The 20,988-nt window shown below is 40.1% G+C and overlaps 1 protein-coding gene across 1 annotated transcript; it reads left to right on the top strand.

Moving 5' to 3' along the window:
* The first annotated feature begins 293 nt into the window (after positions 1-293).
* LOC106599884 (gap junction gamma-1 protein) lies at positions 294-19,221 on the top strand. The gene is made up of 2 exons (XM_014191236.3): positions 294-1,243; positions 12,602-19,221. The coding sequence occupies exon 2, from the start codon at positions 12,622-12,624 to the stop codon at positions 13,882-13,884; it is 1,263 nt and encodes a 420-aa protein (XP_014046711.1). The 5' UTR covers positions 294-1,243; positions 12,602-12,621; the 3' UTR covers positions 13,885-19,221.
* Positions 19,222-20,988: the final 1,767 nt, after the last annotated feature.

The following is a 20,988-nucleotide window of genomic DNA, read 5'->3' as shown; positions in this document are numbered from 1 at the left end:
TCCCAGCAGGCTAACCCTCTCTCTCTCCATTGTTGTTTGTTATAATCAAGGACATCTGTTGAACTGTATATAAATATACAATTCCAGTAGGTGTTGGTCTGTGTGAGTGTTTGTATATTTAAATGACTGAGAGAAAGAGAGTGAGAGAGAAGAGAGAAGACTCATATTTTTATGCGTGACCATCCATATGCCAACCACTATGCAGATGCATCTACTTTCCACATTGTGTATTTTCAAGGCAAGCTATCTCATCCACAACTTAGCTTTACAGGTACCCTAGGCATGGGGAAGTGAGGAGAGGCAGTGGTGTGGTGCACCATGTCTTGCTGAGATCAGAGAAGTGGCAGAGAGAGGACGAGCTGTCATCATCTGTGTTAAGCTACAGGGGAGTGAGTGTTGAGCAGTGTTGAGCTACAGGGGAGTGAGTGTTGAGCAGTGTTGAGTTACAGGGGAGTGAGTGTTGAGCAGTGTCGAGCTACAGGGAAGTGAGTGTTGAGCAGTGTTGAGCTACAGTTGGGTGGGTGTTGAACAGTGTTGAGCTATAGGGGGGTGAGTGTTGAGCAGTTTCGAGCTACAGGGGGCTGAGTGTTGAGCAGTGTTGAGCTATAGAGGGTAAGTGTTTAACAGTGTTGAGCTATAGGGGTTGGTTGTTGAGCAGTGTTGAGCTATAGGTGGCTGAATGTTGAGCAGTGTTGAGCTACAGGGTGGTGAGTGTTTAGCAGTGTTGAGCTCTAGGGAGTGGGTGGGGAAGGGAAGGCTGGAGGTGTTGCCACTAACAAGCCTCCCTCAGCTGAGTGGGTGTTAATTTCAATCTGCAGTCAGATGTCCTTTAGTTTGACCCTCTGGTCAGGGTCACTTGCCAGGGTAGGGAGGGAGAGATTTTTTCCTTGTCTTTCTCCTTCTCTTTTTTTATACTTCCTTCTTGGGCAAAAGGCTGGCGTAATAGAAAACAGACACGAGTCAGAATGTGAGGCATTCACAGGAGAAAGAGTTCAGTTCTGTCCTCACAGTGTGGATAAGTCAGGAGAGGATAAACAGAAAAGGCTAAGTAGTCTTCTTATACAATGTTTGTTGTTTTTACTATGTGTGGGAGATTATGTTGTTGTTAGCTAGTGTGTCACAGCATCAGATCAGGATCAGGATGGACCCTCCATGCCATCGGCACGGACTTGGCACGGGTTGGCCGTGAAAATGTGGACAAAGTTATGTCTGAACAGAGCGTGCAGTGCAACTTCTTCTCCAGGTGGGTTTTGTTCATTCTCTCTCTCTTCATTCTCTAGGATGCTAGCTCTTTCCTCTGTCATACTGTAGGTGTTGTAGACTGAAATTTTTGAAATAAGATTACAATCATTTTATGCACAATTCAGATGTAGAACGTTACATTTTAATTGTATGCCAAATATAGCATGGTTTTAAATCAACAGGGTAAAAGTATGGTGCAGAAATATGTATTGAAATGAGCCCAATATGTCTCCTCAGGCACCAGTTTTATTTCAAAACATATACATATTTTAGTCCCACTGTGTAAAGCTGGAAGGATATTATTTTGTAGCAAATAATAATCTGACACCAGTTCATTTGTAATTCTTTATCATGTATATTCTCTTAGGTCGCTACAACCTAAACCTTTCTTAATTTCTCAAATTGGTTGTTCTCAGTTGGCCATAGATAGTGACGTTGCCGCTGCAACAATGGGGATAGAGAGAAAATGTTGATTTATGGACTAATATTAAGAGAACTGCTCTGATATCGTCAATAAACGTGGTCCTGTGTGGGTTGGGGAGGGGGGATGGGTGGGTATTTTGAATTTCTTCTTTAATCCTTACTGTTGTGTCTTGGCTGTGTTACCATAAATAAATAAAACATGTAATAAAAAATATATAAAATCCAGAGAAGAATTCCACGCAATTACGGCAAGGTGTTACTGCAACTTGTTTACACCAGGCTAATAAATACTTGTTCTATAAGATATAGAGATATAGTTCTCATTATTGTTTTCTTGTTATACAGATTGGTACCATTTGAAATATATTTGACATGTTTTTAAAATATTGGGTTAGATTATGTTTAATGATGAATAAAAGTGATAAACTATAACTTTACATTACTTATTCATATTAGGACACAGGTCAAAAGTCAAGATCATGAGGGCAAGTCAGGTGGGATCACCTTTGATGGGAGAACAAATCTTATGTTGTGATACAGAAATGGAATGATAGCCTACATAAAAACAAACCATTTATTTTGTCGTATCACACAGTCATTTCTTTTCCTTCAGCTAAGTGCGGATACTGAAATCAATATTTACAAGATTGATTGATATTAAGAGTCGGGTTGCAAAACTCGTATTTCAATAACTTAAAAAAAAAAATGTATTCATATATCGTTTTCATTTTTTATATCTGTGTCCATATTGTCCATGTGTTTCAAGTAGATAGACCATACGATTTAAGTGAAAATAGCCTTATTTTAAATTAACTGCACCTCTTCTAACTATTGACTTTTCTTCACAACTGCCCTCAGTTTGATGCCAAAAGATTGACAACAAATACATATTGACATAGTAAAATAAATATATATAAAGTATATTTCATGCTGAAAGCCTCATATTTAACACCAATGATGTTCACTGACTGAGTTCATGGTGTATATTTAGGATGTTTTACAGATTTGTCATTCTATTATTTATTTTAAAATCCTCTAATTTAATTATTTCAAATATTGTACACGTGGTAAGGCCACACAGAGGGACAGAGATAGTTACAGACACCTGTGATAATCTGAAGTACCCAAAAGGGTCTTGAGATAGATTACATAAAATCCTTGAAAGATAGCACAATTCTGGTAGTTTACTGGTAAACTTTTAAAGTTTCCAGTAATATACCTCCCTTTGCAACCCTAATTAAGGGAAAAAAACAAAAACTGGTAGTAGTGCCTACAATTAAAACGTACACATGCATATAGTAATTGCATTCATTAATACAACATTCTCAAATCAATTTGTTCTATCATAATTTTTCCAATATTATTGTTAAACATGTTATTTACAGAAATGATATATTTATATTTAGTAATCCCCAAAGGGCATGAGCATGAAACATGTTTATTGCTTTCTTGCATGAGTAACTTCTGACATCTAGCATGGAATTAACATGTAGAGATCCTAAAATAAAACACGGCAATATCAGAGTAATGTGAACAAGTTACACACAAACGTTTTCTCTTTTCCAGTTCCAGTTCAACCAACTGCATAAAATAATGTTGCAAACTACCCACCAACCACTGAATTGCTTTGAACCACTGAATTGCTGTACACAGCAGCCTACCACTTCCAAAGCATGCTCTCATGGGGCACCCTTCATAATAAAGCCAAGCTATAATCCTTACTGGGTTTCAGTTAAACAAACCTGCCTATCCTCAAGTTCTGGGCAGGGATGTATTGAAGTAAAATGTAAACTCAGTTTACCCACCTTTATTAATTTTTATGAACAGTTTACTAACTTATAATACTAGATACGTGTTTCACATGAGGGCTCACCCACCTTATTTTGCCCAAGGTAGCTGCCGTCTGTGGCCTGGCCATATGGTGCTAGCTGCAACTTTCTCCCCAGTGTGAGACAGCAGCAGCACAGGGTCTGGTGGGTCTGGAGGGCAGGCCTCGTGGCCTCGTGGTAGCTAGACAGACGAACAAGCCTCTCCTGTTCACTGTTTTCACTCAGATGGCAGCTAGCGGAGACAGTGCTGCTACACAGTCATGATACTATCAACTCACAAAGCAGGCAGTCAGTCTGCTCTGTGTGTGAGGGGAGTAGGGACACTAGTGGGAGAACATCCTGGGAGAAGTTATAGATGGCCTACTTCTCTTCCTCTAAACTCAATCTGAGAGTCCCAGGTCAACATTCAGGGGAACCTACAGTATAGGGATTTTCTCTCTGAATAAGAGTATAGCACACAGAGACACCTCCACATCTGCGTTCTCTCTCCTCCCCCATATGCCTCCTATCTTGATATTACCCAGGTGTCACTCACAACCCTCTTTTAGCTTGGAGAGAATTCATCTGAATATCCCTTCATTCAGTCATCGAGAAGCTGCATCATTAATCATTAAACAGTATGAGAATAGTAGAAGCTTTTGAGTAATCTATACACAAGGTTATGTACAGATCCTCTCACTATTTATGCATATGCGTTACTTGTCTAAGGTAACGCTCCCGATACTTTTAATGCATTTTTCCACAAAAAGGTGGGTAAACTGTTGCGCAAAATAAAAAAGTTATTTAAAAAAAGTTTTTTAAGTCTTTTGCTAAATTGAATTGATAATTAGAATTACTTTAAAAAAATTATGCACTCCAATAGTTGTATTTGTGTTTTATAATTATAGTGTTTAAGAAAAAAGATTCCAAGAATGCTAATTTAGAACCACATTTTTTTGCACATGGAAGCGAGTGAGAACAATCTGTTTATTAATTTCAAATGGGTCCCAGGGATTATGTTCACAGTTGTTGCTTTTAATTAACATTAGTCTGTTGTGTTGCGCTGTCATTATGTACTATTACAGCAAAAGTTGTGTGCAAATATATTATTTAAATCTATTTTGCCTACATGTTGGGCTTAGAGTGGAATTGTTCATCTCAAATAAATATTTGAATGTTTGCAAAAAGAACACAAACATATTTTATAGGAATATGAGGATCATAACACAATTGCTCTGTATCATGTAATTTGGTAAATTAAAAGAAAGCAAAAGGTTTAATCAACTGATTAAGGTAAATATGCAGTAACAAGTTGACTTTGAAAAAGGTAAAAGAAGAGACTTGACTTCTAGGATCTGGTTGAAGTAAAAGTTTTAAAGTAACTGTCTAGTGTTTCCAATATGAGTGAACAAGTTTTCCTTCCAAAAACATGGAATTCAGTATGTTAAAAAGAAGCTTTTCTGTGTTGTAATGGTGTGGGCATACCCCAACGACAGAATGTTGAGGGCGACTGGGCATACACTTGTCATTAAAAATATTAATTCAAGTAGACTGCTGATTGGACAGCACAGCCAATGAGCCAACATGAGATCATGTTATTTGAGGAAATAAGAAAAAAAAGTAAATGGACTGTTTGAGGTGTGGTTATTTAAGTGTATTTTTCTCTAATTTATGCTTTGGCTACAAATACGAGAATTGGACGAGCTAGCAACATTATTTGGGAATGAGTTAACAGAATATGAACTTTCCCTGGACAGTTACTTTAATACAGAGCTTAGGAGTACAGGTGGTCATGTGAAAATGCAAAAACCCTCTGGTTTGGGTTGTCCTCTGTCATCAATAAACTCTGAGTGGGACAGACAGGGGGGTTTGTGGTTGTGTGAGTACATGTAGGTGGTACCAGTGTTTTGAGTATTTGAGTAAACTAATAGACATGGTGTATAGGCCGGATGGTCTTGATTGTGGTGTTGGGATAACTATAGACAGTGTGTATATATCATTCTTATATAATTGATCTTGGCTTCATAATACAGTTTCTTCTTCTTTTTGTTGAGTTTAGTCACATAATATCTCAATTTTCAGTAAGTCATCCAGTCAGATGTGCAGCCAGACTTATTAGCTACTCCTTTTGCCCCATCTCTTTCAACCATACAGTTTTTCAATTCCTCATCAATCCATGAAGCAAGGATCTGACCCTTTTTTAAAATATTTGCCTAAAATGACATACCCAAATCTAACTTCCTGTTGCTCAGGACCTGAAGCAAGGATATGCATATTCTTGATACCATTTGAAAGGAAACACTTTTAAGTTTGTGGAAATGTGAAATTAATGTAGGAGAATATAACACATTAGATCTGGTAAAAGATAAAATAGAAAGACCATACTTTCAGATTGGAGTCTGGGTGTAATTTAGATTTGGGCCACCAGAAGGCAGCGGTGTATGTACAAAGTTTAAGACTGATCCAGTGAAGAATTACATCACTACCAAATATTTTGTATCAAGTCTGCCAGAGGTTTGCCTAAATGTGCCGAATTGGTCAATTGATACATTTTCAAGTACATAACTATAGAGAACATACACAAATGCTATGGTAATACAAAATGTAAGTTTACACACTCCCAGGAATGTCATACATGATGGACCATTAGCTTATACACTAACTTTCACACATCTAGATGTCCGGGCGGAGTGGGAGTGGAGCCAGAGACAGCAGTGGGGTCAAACTGTAGACCCCAAATCCTACATTTAAACATAAAAAGGGATTTAATCAAACTAAACTATGCTACATTTTATCTCTGGGACCCTCAGGATGACAAATCAGAGCAAGGTTACTGAATGTAAGTACATCATTTACCTTCAGAGGTGAATGTATCACACCAGTTGCCGTGATACATGTTTTTTGTTGTTGTGCACTCTCCTCAAACAATAACATGGTCTTTTTTTCTGTAATAGCTACTGTTAATTGGACACTGCAGTTAGATTAACAAGAATATAAGCTTTCTGCCCATATCAGACATGTCTATGTCCCGGAAAGTTGGCTGTTGTATACGTCATTCTAGTCACATTAGCGCACGTTAGCAACAACCATCCCGGTTTAGGGACACCGATCCTGTAGAGGTCAACAATTCTAAGAGTCAGTTTCTTAACAGGTGCATGTTTATCAATAAGTAGCAATTTCATAAATTCATCAAGTGCAGTGTCTGGATCCTCCTTTTTAATCACATCATACCCACACATATTTTTTACATCATCCACATAAGTGTCACAGTAAAATCTTCTGTGTGATCTCTTATAGACTATTTTAGGCCCATCTTTCAAAACGTTGTCTTTCCTGGATATAGCCCGTATATTGTGATCACTGCATCCAATGGGTACGGATACAGCTTTAGAACAAGGTTCTACAGTATTAGTAAAAATGTGATCGATACATCTGGATGATCTTGTTCCTATAGTGTTTGTAAACACCCTGGTAGGCTGATTAATAACCTGAACCAGATTACAGGCACAGGTTACAGTGAGAAGCTTCACTTGAGTGGACAGCTTGATGAAAACCAGTCAATATACAGGTCCCCAAGAAAGTAGACCTCTGTTTACATCACATACACAATCAAGAATTTCACACATTTTATTTAGATACTGACTGTTTGCATTTGGTAGCCTACAGCAACAACCAAAAATAAAAGGCTTTAAATGTGCCAAGTGAACCTGCAACCACAACACTTCAAAACATAAAATCTTCTCTAAGCATTTCAGGGATATGGCTTTGAATATATACAGAACAACCTCCATCATAAGCATTTCTGTCTCTTCTATAGATGTTATATCCTTGTATTGCTACTACGGTATCATCAAATTAATTATCTAATGCAGTCTTAGAAATGGCTAATATACGAATTTTATCTGATGTTAGCAAGTTATTGATTTCATGAACCTCCTTAGGGCTAGCTGTCCCGCTAGCGGGACAACTTCCGGTGAAACTGGAGGGTGCGCAATTCAAATAAATAATCCCAAAAACTATGGATATTAAACATTTAGGTAAATATAAGTGTCTGATATCGGTTGAAAGCTTAAATTCTTTTTAATCTAACAGCACTGTCCGATTTACAGTAGCTATTACAGCGAAAGCATGCCATGTGATTGTTTGAGGACGGCGCCCCACATCAAAATATTTTTCATAAATTCACAAATAGCGATTAAATATTCACTTACATTTTGAAAATCTTCCTCTGATTTGTCATCCAAAGGGTCCCAGCTATAACATGAAGTGTAATTTTGTTAGATAAAATCCTTCTTTATATCCCAAAAAGTCAGTTTAGTTGGCTCCATCGATTTGAGTAATCCACTCGTTCAACAAGCCGAGAAAGGAATCCGAAAATCTACGCAGAAACTTTGTTTCAACAGATCAAATTATGTTTCTATTCACTCCTCAGATACTCTAAAATGTAATCAAACTATAATATTTATTACGGAAAGAAGCATGTTCAATAGGAAACTGATTTTAGCAGGTGTGTCCTTTCTTCATGATGCACACAAACATGAATTTCCAAGATTGTGTCCCTGTACTAAAACTGGTATTTCTTCTTCATTTTTGAAGTTACAAGCCTGAAACCTTGAACATTGACTGCTGACACCTAGTGGAAGCCATAGGAATTGCATCCAGGGAGCTAATTTCCAATATGCCCTTATACTTTCCATTGTAAGAGCATGGTCGCTCTCTCAACAAAAATAATTCCGGTTGGTTTTTCTTTGGATTTTCTCCTACCATATCTATTGTGTTATATTCTCCTACATTATTTTAACATTTCTACAAACTTTAAAGTGTTTTCTTTCCAATGGTGCCAATTATATGCATATCCTGGCTTCAGGGCCTGAGCAACAGGCAGTTTACATTGGGCACATCATTCAGGTGGAAATTGAGAATAAAGGGGCCTAGCACAAATAATTTTTTATTAATTTTAATATGGGCTGTTTTCAGCCCTTTCCTGGGTAGTTTATCAGAGATAGACATAATATGGAAAAGAGCAAACAAAGCAAGAGAAAAACATATGCATTCAGCAGTCCATTAATCAGTTGGTGTGTGTGCTGCGGGGTTGAAGCTACGAACCCATAGGCTTGGCTCTCTCATCTCTTCCAGGCTTTTGAGGGGGAGGGTGGACAATGAGTGTCATAGCGGATGTAAGCAATGTCCCCATGCAGCTTTCATTGCTGGGATAAAATCTTTCCTCTTCTGGCGCACAGCTTCAGGATAGACCTCATTAAGGAAGAAATACTGTATGTCCTCTCTAGTTCTTCGTTCTTTCCAGAACAGCTACCTTGTCCTTGAACCTCAGCAACTCAACGACTATCAGCCTGGGCCTGTCACCTGGACCGGTGTTGGGTTTTCTAGTTCTGTGGGCACGCTCCACCTCAATCTTCCTGTAGTCCATCTTCAGTTTCTCCGAGAACATTTCCTTCACTTTGTCCTCAGACTCCGTCCAGGTCTCATATGGAGATTCTGCAACTCTGCCCACAACCATGTTGTTCCGACTTGATTGTCCCTCGAGATAATCTGATTTCTCTATCATTGTCATCATGGATTCACACACAGAACTGATGTCCTCTCTCAATGACTGACAGATTGCTGTCATCTTGCCGTTCTCCTGTTTAAACTCATCAAGCTGACCCTGGTAGAACTGCAAACTGTTCTTCAGATCCTGGACCTCTCTGGTCAGGTCTTCTATTCTTTAATTAGTTGACTCCACCAGTATTTGGACAAAACACTTTAAGGTATTTTTTTGTTGTTGTAACAACTACTTGTGGAACTGTTTTTGTTCTTAAAAAAAATCCTTCACCTGTGATTGAGAGACACCACTGTCTTCAACATTCCTCCTGCCGGCTTTGTGCTTTGCCATGGTAGCTAGAAACGTAGGTTACACTGTTACTCCTCGCAGTTCCAGACAGGGCAGGTCGCTGGGAAGATTGAAAACAACAACAAACAGCAGGGATCTAGACAGCCACAAACCCAGTACAATCCACATTCCCAGCCACAATGGCTAACCGCGTTGCTGGCTGCGTTCAAGCCCTCAAGAAAACTCAGCTAGCCACTATGCGAAATAGCTCCTCAGACCTTGCCTTGGTCGGCAGGATCACTGGACGGAGAGTAGCAGTCCCAGCATCTGATGCCAACTGCTTCGCGGGATCCAAACTCAAAAGGTAGCTAGCTACTAAGAAACTTTTCATTACACTTTCAAAACAACAAACTTTCCAAAACAACAAACTGAGCTGTTCTGTTGGTGCTGTGTATGGTCTGTGACTAGTTCTGTTTATCAGGAATCAAGACCCAAGTGCAGACTGTGTGAAGTAACAATGTTTATTGTAACAACAGGGGCAGGCAAACGACAGATCAAGGCAGGTAGGGGTAGATAATCCAGAGTAGGAGCAAAGGTACAGGATGGCAGGCATGCTCAAGGACAGGAAGAGTTCAGTAATCCAGACATGGAGCAAAGGTACAGGACAGCAGGCTCAGGGTCAGGGACAGGCAGAGTGGTCAGGTGGGCGGGTACAAGGTCAGGACAGGCAACGGTCAAAAACCAGGAGGACGAGAAGACCAGAACAAGGACAGGTGAAACAGATCAGGGCGTGACACTGTTGGTGTTGTGTATGAACTGTGACTAGTTCTGTTGGTGTTGTGTATGAGCTGTGAGTAGGACATATCCAATCTCTGCCTACCCCAGTCTGCAGTCCCCACTTGCTTCAAGATGTTCACCATTGTTCCTGTAGCCAAGAAACTAAAGGTAACTGAACTAAATGACTATTGCCCCATAGCACTCACTTCTGTCATCATGAAGTGCTTTGAGAGGCTAGTTAAGGATCAAATAACCTCTCGCTTACCTGACACCCTAGAGTCTAGGGTGTCAGGTGCTCTGCAAATGGAGGACATGATTTTTGGACTTTTCACTGTATTTTGCACCAGGAGGCTTTGTGTTGCAAATCATTAAAGATGGATAACGTCATGAAGGTGGTCATCCAAACTGTTAATTTCATCCGATCCAGAAGCCTGAATCACTGTCAGTTTGACAGCCTTCTCAGAGAGAAAGACCACATCTATGGCCTGCCATACCACACTGAGGTAAGATGGTTCAGCCGAGGTGCTGTGCTTAGGCGTTTCTTTGATTTACGAGAAGAAATTGAACAGTTCATGGAAGAAAAGGGCAAACCAGTGTTAGAATTTAATTCCGCAGAATGGATGCAGGACCTTGCATTTATGGTGGATGTTACAGAGCACCTGAATAACTTGAACAAACAGCTGCAAGGGCGCAACAAAGTCGTCACGCAGTATTATGACAGCATACGTTCTTTCAAGTTGAAGCTGTCATTGTGGGAGACGCAACTCGCTGGTGGTGATGCAGCTCACTTCCCCTGTCTGAAAAATGTGTGCGCGACCCAACATGTGGCAGACATGAAGCGGTTCAAAGATAAAATAACGGGACTGTTACGGGAGTTTGAGCAACTCTTTCAGATTTTTGGTGAACTGGAGAAAGACTTCAGCGTTTTTTGCTCGCTATTCACCGTGAATCCCTCTGATCTGCCCGTCAGCATCCAACTTGAAATAATAGACTTGCAGTGTGACTCGGATATGAAGGGCAAATTTGCCGCAGCTGGCTTGGACACATTTTATCAGAATCTCTTGCCAGGTTACCCCAACTTGACAGCCCTCGCTGCAAAACTGTTGTGCATGTTTGGAACCACATATCATTGTGAGCAAGTTTTCTCTGTAATGAGCATAAATAAAACAAAGCTGCGCTCAAGGCTCACGCACAAGCACTTGAATCACATCCTGAAGTTGGCTGCCACTCAGGATGTGACGCCTGATATTGACGCCTGATATTGATGCGCTGGTGAAAGCTAACAGATGCCAGGTATCAGGAGTCAAATAAACTATGCAACCCCACTTAAAGTGCTGCATGAGACACCCTGATATAGTTCTGTGATCTGTGATATACTTCTGTGAATCACTGAGGCATTGTGTGTTTGTGTGTTCTTTTTCTTTAGAATTTTCAAATAAACTTGAGGTGTTTTATGATTAATAGTAATGTTGTGCTTGTACTATTGTGGACACACTGTCCTCAGGCTCCAGCTTTATGTTTTATGTTGATCGTATTAAAACAAAGAAAACAATCTGAAGTTGTTGTTTTTAAGTTATTTAAATATACCATGATTTTACTGGTCTGGCCCACTTGGGAATAGATTTTCCTCCATGTGGCCCCTGAGCTAAAATGAGTTTGACACCCCTGCCCTAGACCCATTTCAATTTGCTTACCGCCACAATAGATCCACAGAAGATGCAATCGCCATCGCACTGCACACATACAAGCTCATCATTAAGCTTGGGGTCGTGGGTCTAAACCCCGCCCTGTGCAACTGGGTCCTGGACTTCCTGACGGGCCACCCCCAGGTGGTGAAGGTAGGAAACAACACCTCCACTTCGCTGATCCTCAACACAGGGGCCCCACAAGGGTGCATGCTCAGCCCCCTCCTGTACTCCCTGTTTACCCATGACTGCGTGGCAACGCACGCCTCCAACTCAATCATCAAATTTGCAGCCGACACAACAGTAGCAGGCCTGATTACCAACAATGACGAAACAGCCTACAGGGAGGAAGTGAGGGCCCTGGGAGAGTGGTGCCAGGTAAATAGCCTTTCATTCAACGTCAACCAAACAAAGGAGCTGATCGTGGACTTCAGGAAACTGCAGAGGGAGCTAAAATGATGAAAGAAATAAAATCTGAAATAAATCATTCTCTCTACTATTATTCTGACATTTCACATTCTTAAAATAAAGTTTTGATCCTAACTGACCTAAGACAGGGAATTCTTACTAGGATTAAATGTCAGGAATTGTGAAAAACTGAGTTTAAATGTATTTGGCTAAGGTGTATGTAAACTTCCAACTTCAACTGTATGTGTATGTGACCAATAAAATTTGATTTGGTGTTGTGTATGAGCTGTGACTAGTTCTGTTGAGTGTTGTGTATGAGCTGTGACTAGTTCTGTTGAGTGTTGTGTATGAGTTGTGTGTAGTTCTGTTAGTTCTTGTATCTCTTTTATTCAACTAAACCGTTAATTATACTTTTTATGTGTTTCCAGATTCTAGTTGAAATGCCTCTATGACCACCATGAGCTGGAGCTTTCTCACACGTCTTCTGGAAGAGATCCACAACCATTCCACCTTTGTGGGGAAAGTGTGGCTCACGGTGCTAATCATATTCCGCATTGTGCTGACCGCCGTGGGGGGCGAGTCCATCTACTCTGACGAGCAGACCAAGTTCACCTGTAACACCAAGCAGCCCGGTTGTGACAACGTGTGCTACGATGCCTTCGCCCCACTCTCACATGTCCGCTTCTGGGTTTTCCAGATCATCATGATCTCCACCCCCTCGGTAATGTACCTGGGCTACGCCATCCACAAGATAGCCCGCACCTCTGAGTTGGAGCGCCGGAAGTTCCACCGCCGGAAGAAGCTCATTCACGCTCAAAGGTGGACGGAAAGCCACCCGCTTGAGGAGGTGCTGGAGGAGGATGAGGACAACGATGCAGAGCCTATTATCTACCAGGAGGAGATGGTGGAAGCCCAAGAAGTCAAGCCTGAGCCGGCCAAGCCGCAGAAACATGACGGCCGCCGGCGGATCATGCAAGAGGGCCTGATGAGAATCTATGTCCTTCAGCTACTGTCCCGGGCCCTGTTTGAGATCGGCTTCCTGGCGGGCCAGTATCTTCTCTATGGCTTCCGTGTTAATTCATCATATGTGTGCAATAAGGTGCCCTGTCCCCACAATGTAGACTGCTTTATATCTCGGCCGACGGAGAAGACCATATTCCTGCTCATCATGTATGTCGTCAGCTGCCTCTGCCTTCTCCTCAACGTGTGTGAGATGTTCCACTTGAGCATTGGAACATTCCGAGACACTCTCCGCAAGAGGAGGAATCAGGGGGGTCGACGGCCCTCGTACAGCTACCCGTACTCCCATAACATCCCCGCCTCTCCCCCCGGGTACAACCTGGTCATGAAGTCAGACAGGCCCAACCGGATTATCCCCAACAGTCTAATTATGCACCATGAGCAGAACATGGCCAACGATGTCCAGGAACATAACCAAGAGTGCACCAGTCCAGATGACAACATCCCCTCGGACCTGGCCAGCCTGCACCGCCACCTACGGGTGGCCCAGGAGCAGCTAGAAATGGCCTTCCAGACCTACAACACCAACAAGAACCAGCCCACCTCGAGGACAAGTAGTCCTGGAAGCACCATGGCAGAGCAAATCAGGGTCAACACAACCCAGGAGAAACAAGGAGCCAGGCCGAAATCAGCCACTACAGAGAAAGCTGGGACCGTTGTAAAAAATGGAAAGAGTTCTGTATGGATTTAGGAATTATTAACTTCACGTGATACAGTAATCTTAGTGAAAAGTAATTTTCAATCTCCAGGACCATATTCTGTGGATAATGGAAGATGTGAAATGAGACAAGATAGTTAAAAGCAATGGAGCGTGAATCGATTGCACTGCCTGAATAGATTTAACTTTGTCACAAGGAGAAACCAGCAGTGTGATGTGTCGGATCAGGAGCACACAAAATAGGCACTATTTACATGTGATATCAAAACAATGGTAAACATAAAAAGGAAAAACAAACATGAAGTTAACACTAAATACAGTAGTAGTGTATCCTATTATTAGGGTGTCTTTTTGTGCTTTAAATAACATAGCTTGAACATAGTTAATATATGCATATGTTGCTTAGTCAAACATTTCTAATTTTAGCTACTTACGAATATAGGGAGATATAAAATGAACCATGATGGCAATATATTATGAATTATGTTTACTGGGATTATTAATTTAACCTTGCTTTTGAACTGGATTAATTTGACAGAATATATTTACAATGTCTTTAAAACTATGACAATTTGCAAGTCTGTCTTTTTTAAATTGTGACTAGTTAAAAGCAATACCGTGGTAAGCACATTTTAATGGCACTACGATTGAATCCTGATGTTGTTTAAGAAAAGGACAGTGAACCAAATGTGAAAAGTAATCTAGAAATTACTAACTGTTCAGATTTGCACTTGGAACCTTTTAACTAATTTTGAGTTGTATTAAGACATTTAAAAAAATATGCATTAATAATTTATTTGAGGAAGAAATGCTGGATATGTATGGGTTATATTGAAAGATAAGATGTGAAATGTTATAGGACAAATGGTGTTTCATCAGCAGAAGTTTAAGCAACACTGTTCTCCATAGAGTAAGATTTTATTTCACTCTACTTTTCAAAGCTTTGTTGTAAGATTACATTTTTATTTAGCATTCTGCAGTGTCGGAATAAATTAGTTAAAGAAGAAGTGAAAGAAAAATGTAAGTAGGTTGTTGTTTTGAAAATTTGAACAACCAATTTCTGATCATTTCTGCTGTTTTTGTGGGGCAGATAATGAATGAATTTACTTTGTTACATTTTAACACATTGTACATATACAGTACAATGCACATAGTAGAAGATGTACACTGAGTGAACAAGACATTAAGGACACTTTCCTAATATTGAGTTGCATCCATTTGCTAAATGACTAAAATGTATAAATGTACATGTGTCGAAAGTGTCCACAGGGATGCTGGCCCATGTTGACACCTATGCTTCCCACAGTTGTCAAGTTGGTCTTTGGGTGGTGGACCATTCTTTATACACACAGGAAACTGTTGAGCATGAAAAATCCAGCAGCGTTGCAGTTCTTGCCACAAACCGGTGAGCCTGGCACCTACTACAGCACCCGGTTCGAAGGCACTTAAATCTTTTGTCTGAGACACATACACAATCAATGTCTCAATTGTCTCAAGGCTTAAAAATCCTTCTCCTCTCCTTCATCTACAGTAGCTTGCGAAAGTATTCACCCCCTTGGCATTTTCCTATTTTGTGCCTTACAATCTGGAATTAAAATAGATTTTATGGGGGTTTGTATCATTTGATTTACACAACATGCCTACCACTTTGAAGATGCAAAATATGTTTCACTGTGAAACAATCAAGAAATAAGACAAAAAAACTGAAAACTTGAGCGTGCATAACTATTCACCCCCCCAAAATACTTTGTAGAGCCACCTTTTGCAGCAATTACAGATGCAAGTCTCTTGGGGTATGCCTCTATAAGCTTGGCACATCTAGCCACTGGGATTTTTGCCCATTCTTCAAGGCAAAACTGCTCCAGCTCCTTCAAGTTGGATGGGTTCCGCTGGTATACAGCAATCTTTAAGTCATACCACAGATTCAAGACATTTAAATGTTTCACTTAAACCACTCAAGTGTTGCTTTAGCAGAATGCCTAGGGTCATTGTCCTGCTGGAAGGTGAACCTCCGCCCCAGTCTCAAATCTCTGGAAGACTGAAACAGGTTTCCCTCAAGAATTTCCCTGTATTAAGCGCCATCCATCATTCCTTCAATTCTGACCAGTTTCCCAGTCCCTGCCAATGAAAAACATCCCCACAGGGATGGTGTTCTCGGGGTGATGAGAGGTGTTGGGTTTGTGCCAGACATTGCGTTTTTCTTGATGGCCAAAAAGCTCACTTTTAGTCTCATCTGACCAGAGTACCTTCTTCCATATGTTTGGAGAGTCTCCGACATGCCTTTTGGCAAACACCAAACGCCTTTGCTTCTTATTCTCTTTAAGCAATTACTTTTTTCTGGACACTCTTCTGTAAAGCACAGCTCTGTGGAGTGTACGGCTTAAAGTGGTCCTATGAACAGATACTCCAATCTCTGCTGTGGAGCTTTGCAGCTCCTTCAGGGTAATATTTGGTCTCTTTGTTGCCTCTCTGATTAATGTCGTCCTTGCCTGGTCTGTGAGTTTTGGTGGGCAGCCCTCTCTTGGCAGGTTTGTTGTGGTGCCATATTCTTTCAATTTTTTAATAATGGATTTAATGGTGCTCCGTGGGATGTTCAAAGTTTCGGATATTTTTTATAACCCAACCGAGATCTGTACTTCTCCACAACTTGTCCCTGACCTGTTTGGAGAGCTCCTTGGTCTTCATGGTGCTGCTTGCTTCATGGTTCCCCTTTCTTATTGGTGTTGCAGACTCTGGGGCCTTTCAGAACAGGTGTATATATACTGAGATCATGTGACAGATCATGTGACACTTAAATAAAGTCCACCTGTGTGCAATCTAAGTAATTATGTGACTTCTGAAGGTAATTATTGCACCAGATCGTATTTAGGGGCTTCATAGCAAAGGGGGTGAATACATACGCACGTACCACTTTTCCATTAAATTATTTATTTATTTTTTTAAACAAGCAATTTTTTTCACTTCACTTCACCAATTTGGACTATTTGTGTATGTCCATTACATGAAATCCAAATAAAAATCCAGTTAAATTACAGGTTGTAATACAACAAAATTGTCACGCGCTGACCTTAGAGAGAGGTTTATTTTCCTCAAGTTAGTTAGGTCAGGGTGTGATGTGGGGTGGGCAATCTAGTTTGTCTATTTCATTGTGTTGAGCCAAGTATGGTTCATTTACATTACATTTACATTTGAGTCATTTAGCAGATGCTCTTATCCAGAGCGACTTACAGTGGTGAATGCATACATTTCATACATATCATACATTTTTTTTCTCTGTACTGGTCTCCCATGGGAATCAAACGCACAACCCTGGCGTTGCAAACACCATGCTCTACCAACTGAGCCACATGGTTCCTAATCAGAGGCAGCTGTCTATCGTTGTCTCTGATTAGGAATCATACTTAGGCAGCCCTTTTTTCCACCTTTAGTTGTGGGATCTTGTTTTTGTGTAGCTGCCTTTGAGCAGCCCCAGAACGTCACGTTTTTCTCCTGTTTGTTGTTTTGGTGAGTTTCATTTTCATTAAAAAGATGTGGAATTCCATGCATGCTGCGCCTTGGTTTATTTATGATCGGGAGTTCAAAGATAACGATCGTGACAAAAATAGGAAAAATGCCAAGGGGGATGAATACTTTTGCAAGGCACTGTACACTGATTGAAGTGGATTTAACAAGTGACATCAATAAGGGATCATATCTTTCCCCTGGTTTCACCTGGTCAGTCTATGTCATGGAAAGAGCAGGTGTCCTTAATGTTTTGTACACTCAGTGTATATCCTCATAAGTTTAAGTTGACTCCATATTTTCTTATATTTAGGCATCTGTCTTGAAAAAGAAAAGGATTTAATTTATTTTTTACCCCCCTTTTCTCCTCAATTTCATGATATAAAAAAATGTATATATATTTAATTATTAACCCATCTTTGGAGGACACATCTTTTTCATTTTTTACAACTTTTCTGCTATACATACATTTTACATACACATTTTGCATACACATTTTACGTACATGATACTTTTATATAAAGCAATCACATAACAATAATACATTACCAAACATAAATTCTTTAATCCAACTCCTCAGCCACTCTCAGCCCATCTCACCTATCACAATAGACCCCCCTTGTTTGGTTTCGATCTTGTCTCATCGCTGCAACTCCCCAATGGGCTTGGGAGAGGCAAAGGTCAACAGATGCGTCCTCCGAAACATGACCTGCCAAGCTGCGCCTCAACACTTGCTCGCTTAACCCGGAAGCCAGCTGCATCAATGTGTCGGAGGAAACACTTTTAAACTGACAACAGAAATGAGTCTGCAAGAGCTCGGCCCGCCTAAAGGAGTCGCTAGAGCGCGATGAGTCAAGTTAAGTCCCACTTTTATAGTCTTAAATTTCATCAGCTGTGTTGTACAATATGATATAAAACACAGGAAATACAGAATTTTGACTGCACAGGGCCTTTAAAACTTTCAGAAGGCATGTTTCCATTTACCCAGATTTATTAGACAAAAGCAATGTTGCAACAACAACAAAAACATTGCGACACATTTAATGGAAACGGCAGCCATAGGAGAAATGTTCGAAAGATCGACAACATTTTTATCTGTTCGACAGGGGTGGATTTTTAAATGGGTGTCACGACTCTCTTATCATAAGTGTAGTGTGTTAACCAGCCATAAAATGATGCAATATATGTCACAACAGGTGTAAATATATTGGTCATGACAGTGTTATGACCATATTACGACAGGTTATAAGCTGTTATGACATATTATGACATGGTTATAACCGTGTCATAATGTGTTATGACATTGGCTGTTTAGTAAAGTGTTACCCAAATATCACCATCCAATTATTTTTTTTCTACAAGAGTGCAAGTTCTACCATTGCACGGACTGTGGCGATACGTTGGCAAATTAGAATGATTAGAAATGGCAAATATTAGTCAATTCTTGCATACTATCCATGCTGGGTTTTGTGGGCTACCTGAGACATGAAACAGATAGATGGAAGGGCATACAGGCAATTTATTAATGCGCAATTTGCCTAAATGGATAATGGAAACACTTCAACCATTTAATTTGTGTTTGACACTCTAGACCAGGGGTACTCAACTCTTACCCTACGAGGTCCGGAGCCTGCTGGTTTTCAGCCAATTGTTGCATTTATTTTTGATGCAAACTTTCTAAATGTCGACCAAAAAAATCTCTGGCCAAGTTGATGGAAACATAGCTAGTGTAAATTAATGAAGTTGTTTTCTGCGTTGTTTATTGTAGATACATAATTCTGCCTTTAGCATTATGATACTCCAAAGTGCCTCAAATGGTTAAGATTGTTCCTGTGTTTTATTAAAACAAATAATAAACCCAGAAGTAAAATGCTTGGTGTGTCTCTAATTACATGTCATTGCATAGAAATAACCACACACACACACACACACACACACACAAACACACACACACACACACACACACACACACACACACACACACACACACACACACACACACACACACACACCACACACACACACACACACACACACACACACATACACACACACACCCGCTATACAGAATAACATGAAGTCCAACAACTGCAATCACATTTTTCGCTTACTTGACCAATTACTTAACACAACGTGCCATTGGAACACAGGAGTGATGGTTGCTGATAATGGGCCTCTGTACGCCTATGTAGATATTCCATAAAAAATCTGCTGTTTCCAGCTACAATAGTAATTTACAACATTAACAATGTCTACACTGTATTTCTGATCAATTTGATGTTCATTTAAATGGACAAAACATTTCCTTTTCTTTCAAAAACAAGGACATTTCTAAGTAACCCCAAACTTTTGAACGGTAGTGTACAGGTAAGGTTACATGGAAATGCACTCAACTAATGCCTTTTTATTGTATGCTGTTACTGACATGTTTACATCAGAACCTCATTTATGGGCGTAGCTTGCTTATCTAGCCATTGAATTACACACTAAAGTTAGTGTGCAGCAGTGGGGGCTCCTCAGAGGAGGAAGGGGAGGACCATCCTCTTCAGAAATTTCATAAAAATAAAATACTGAAACATTTAAAAAGTTATCCTTTTTAGATTAAACTATACTAAATATTTTCATATGTCACCAAATAATTGGTTAAAATATACTGTTTTGCAATGAAGGTCTACATTAACTTCAACAGCACTGTCGAGGCTAGCACCATAGTGTAGCCGGAGGACATGGTGTAGCCGGAGGTCAGCTAGCTTCCGTTATCCTCTGGCTACATTGGCTTCAATACAAAACCTAGGAGGCTGGTAGGCCTCGCCCCCTTCCATAGACTTACATGGTAATTATGACGACTTCCGAAGGACGTCCTCCAACCAATCAAAGCTTTTGCAGAATGAATTGACATGTTGTCTGTCGTGTCTTTGGCATCATTAAAGTGAAGACTGTTATTTTATCAAATTAATTCTCTGTAATTACTATTACGTGACTAAACTAATCATGTAAATGTAATTGACTAGGAAGTCGGGGTACCAAGGAAAATCTTCAGATTACAAAGTTATAATTTTCCTAATATAACTCTTCAGATATTTTAATATCTGATCAATTAGTCTTCTAATTAATTAATTATTCTTTAGCTCACGATAGTTTCATTCCAAACGTCGTAAATTGTTGGTTATCTGCACAAACCCAGCCTTCACTATGAATCATCCATACGTCAATTGTCTTAATCATTTATTTACTAACTAACTAAATAATCACAGAAATGCATAAACAAACAAACAAAGTAGATATGGTTACAAGGAAATGATAAGGGATGTTCCCTAGTGGGCTATACCGATATGGCGGCTTGGTAGACTAAGAGACTGAGAAGTGCGCGAAAGACAAAAGACACTACACAGTTGATAATTATATTAACTGAAATGCTAATCCTTTGCACATGAACGATCACTCATTCAGGAATAATTGCAATCAATATATATATTTACGCTCAGTGTGTCGTCGTGATCTCTGTTGGAATTGTCAGTCTTTCTGTTGAAAAGTTCATCTGAACTTCTCTTTGCGTCCCTGGAGTCTTTCGTGGTTAGAAAGGATACCTCAGAGTCCCATTCAGAAATATTCTTGTAGAATAGATGTTTCGGCGGT

The sequence above is a fragment of the Salmo salar genome, chromosome 03 (assembly GCF_965601325.2).
Source record: "Salmo salar chromosome 03, fSalSal1, whole genome shotgun sequence".
Lineage (NCBI taxonomy): Eukaryota > Metazoa > Chordata > Actinopteri > Salmoniformes > Salmonidae > Salmo > Salmo salar.
The sequence above is the reverse complement of the archived record's forward strand: the minus strand, read 5'-3'. Positions and strand labels throughout refer to the sequence as shown.

Bases quoted from the DNA above. Each gene is read 5' to 3' on its own strand.
- LOC106599884 (XM_014191236.3), top strand. From the start codon at position 12,622: ATGACCACCATGAGCTGGAGCTTTCTCACACGTCTTCTGGAAGAGATC.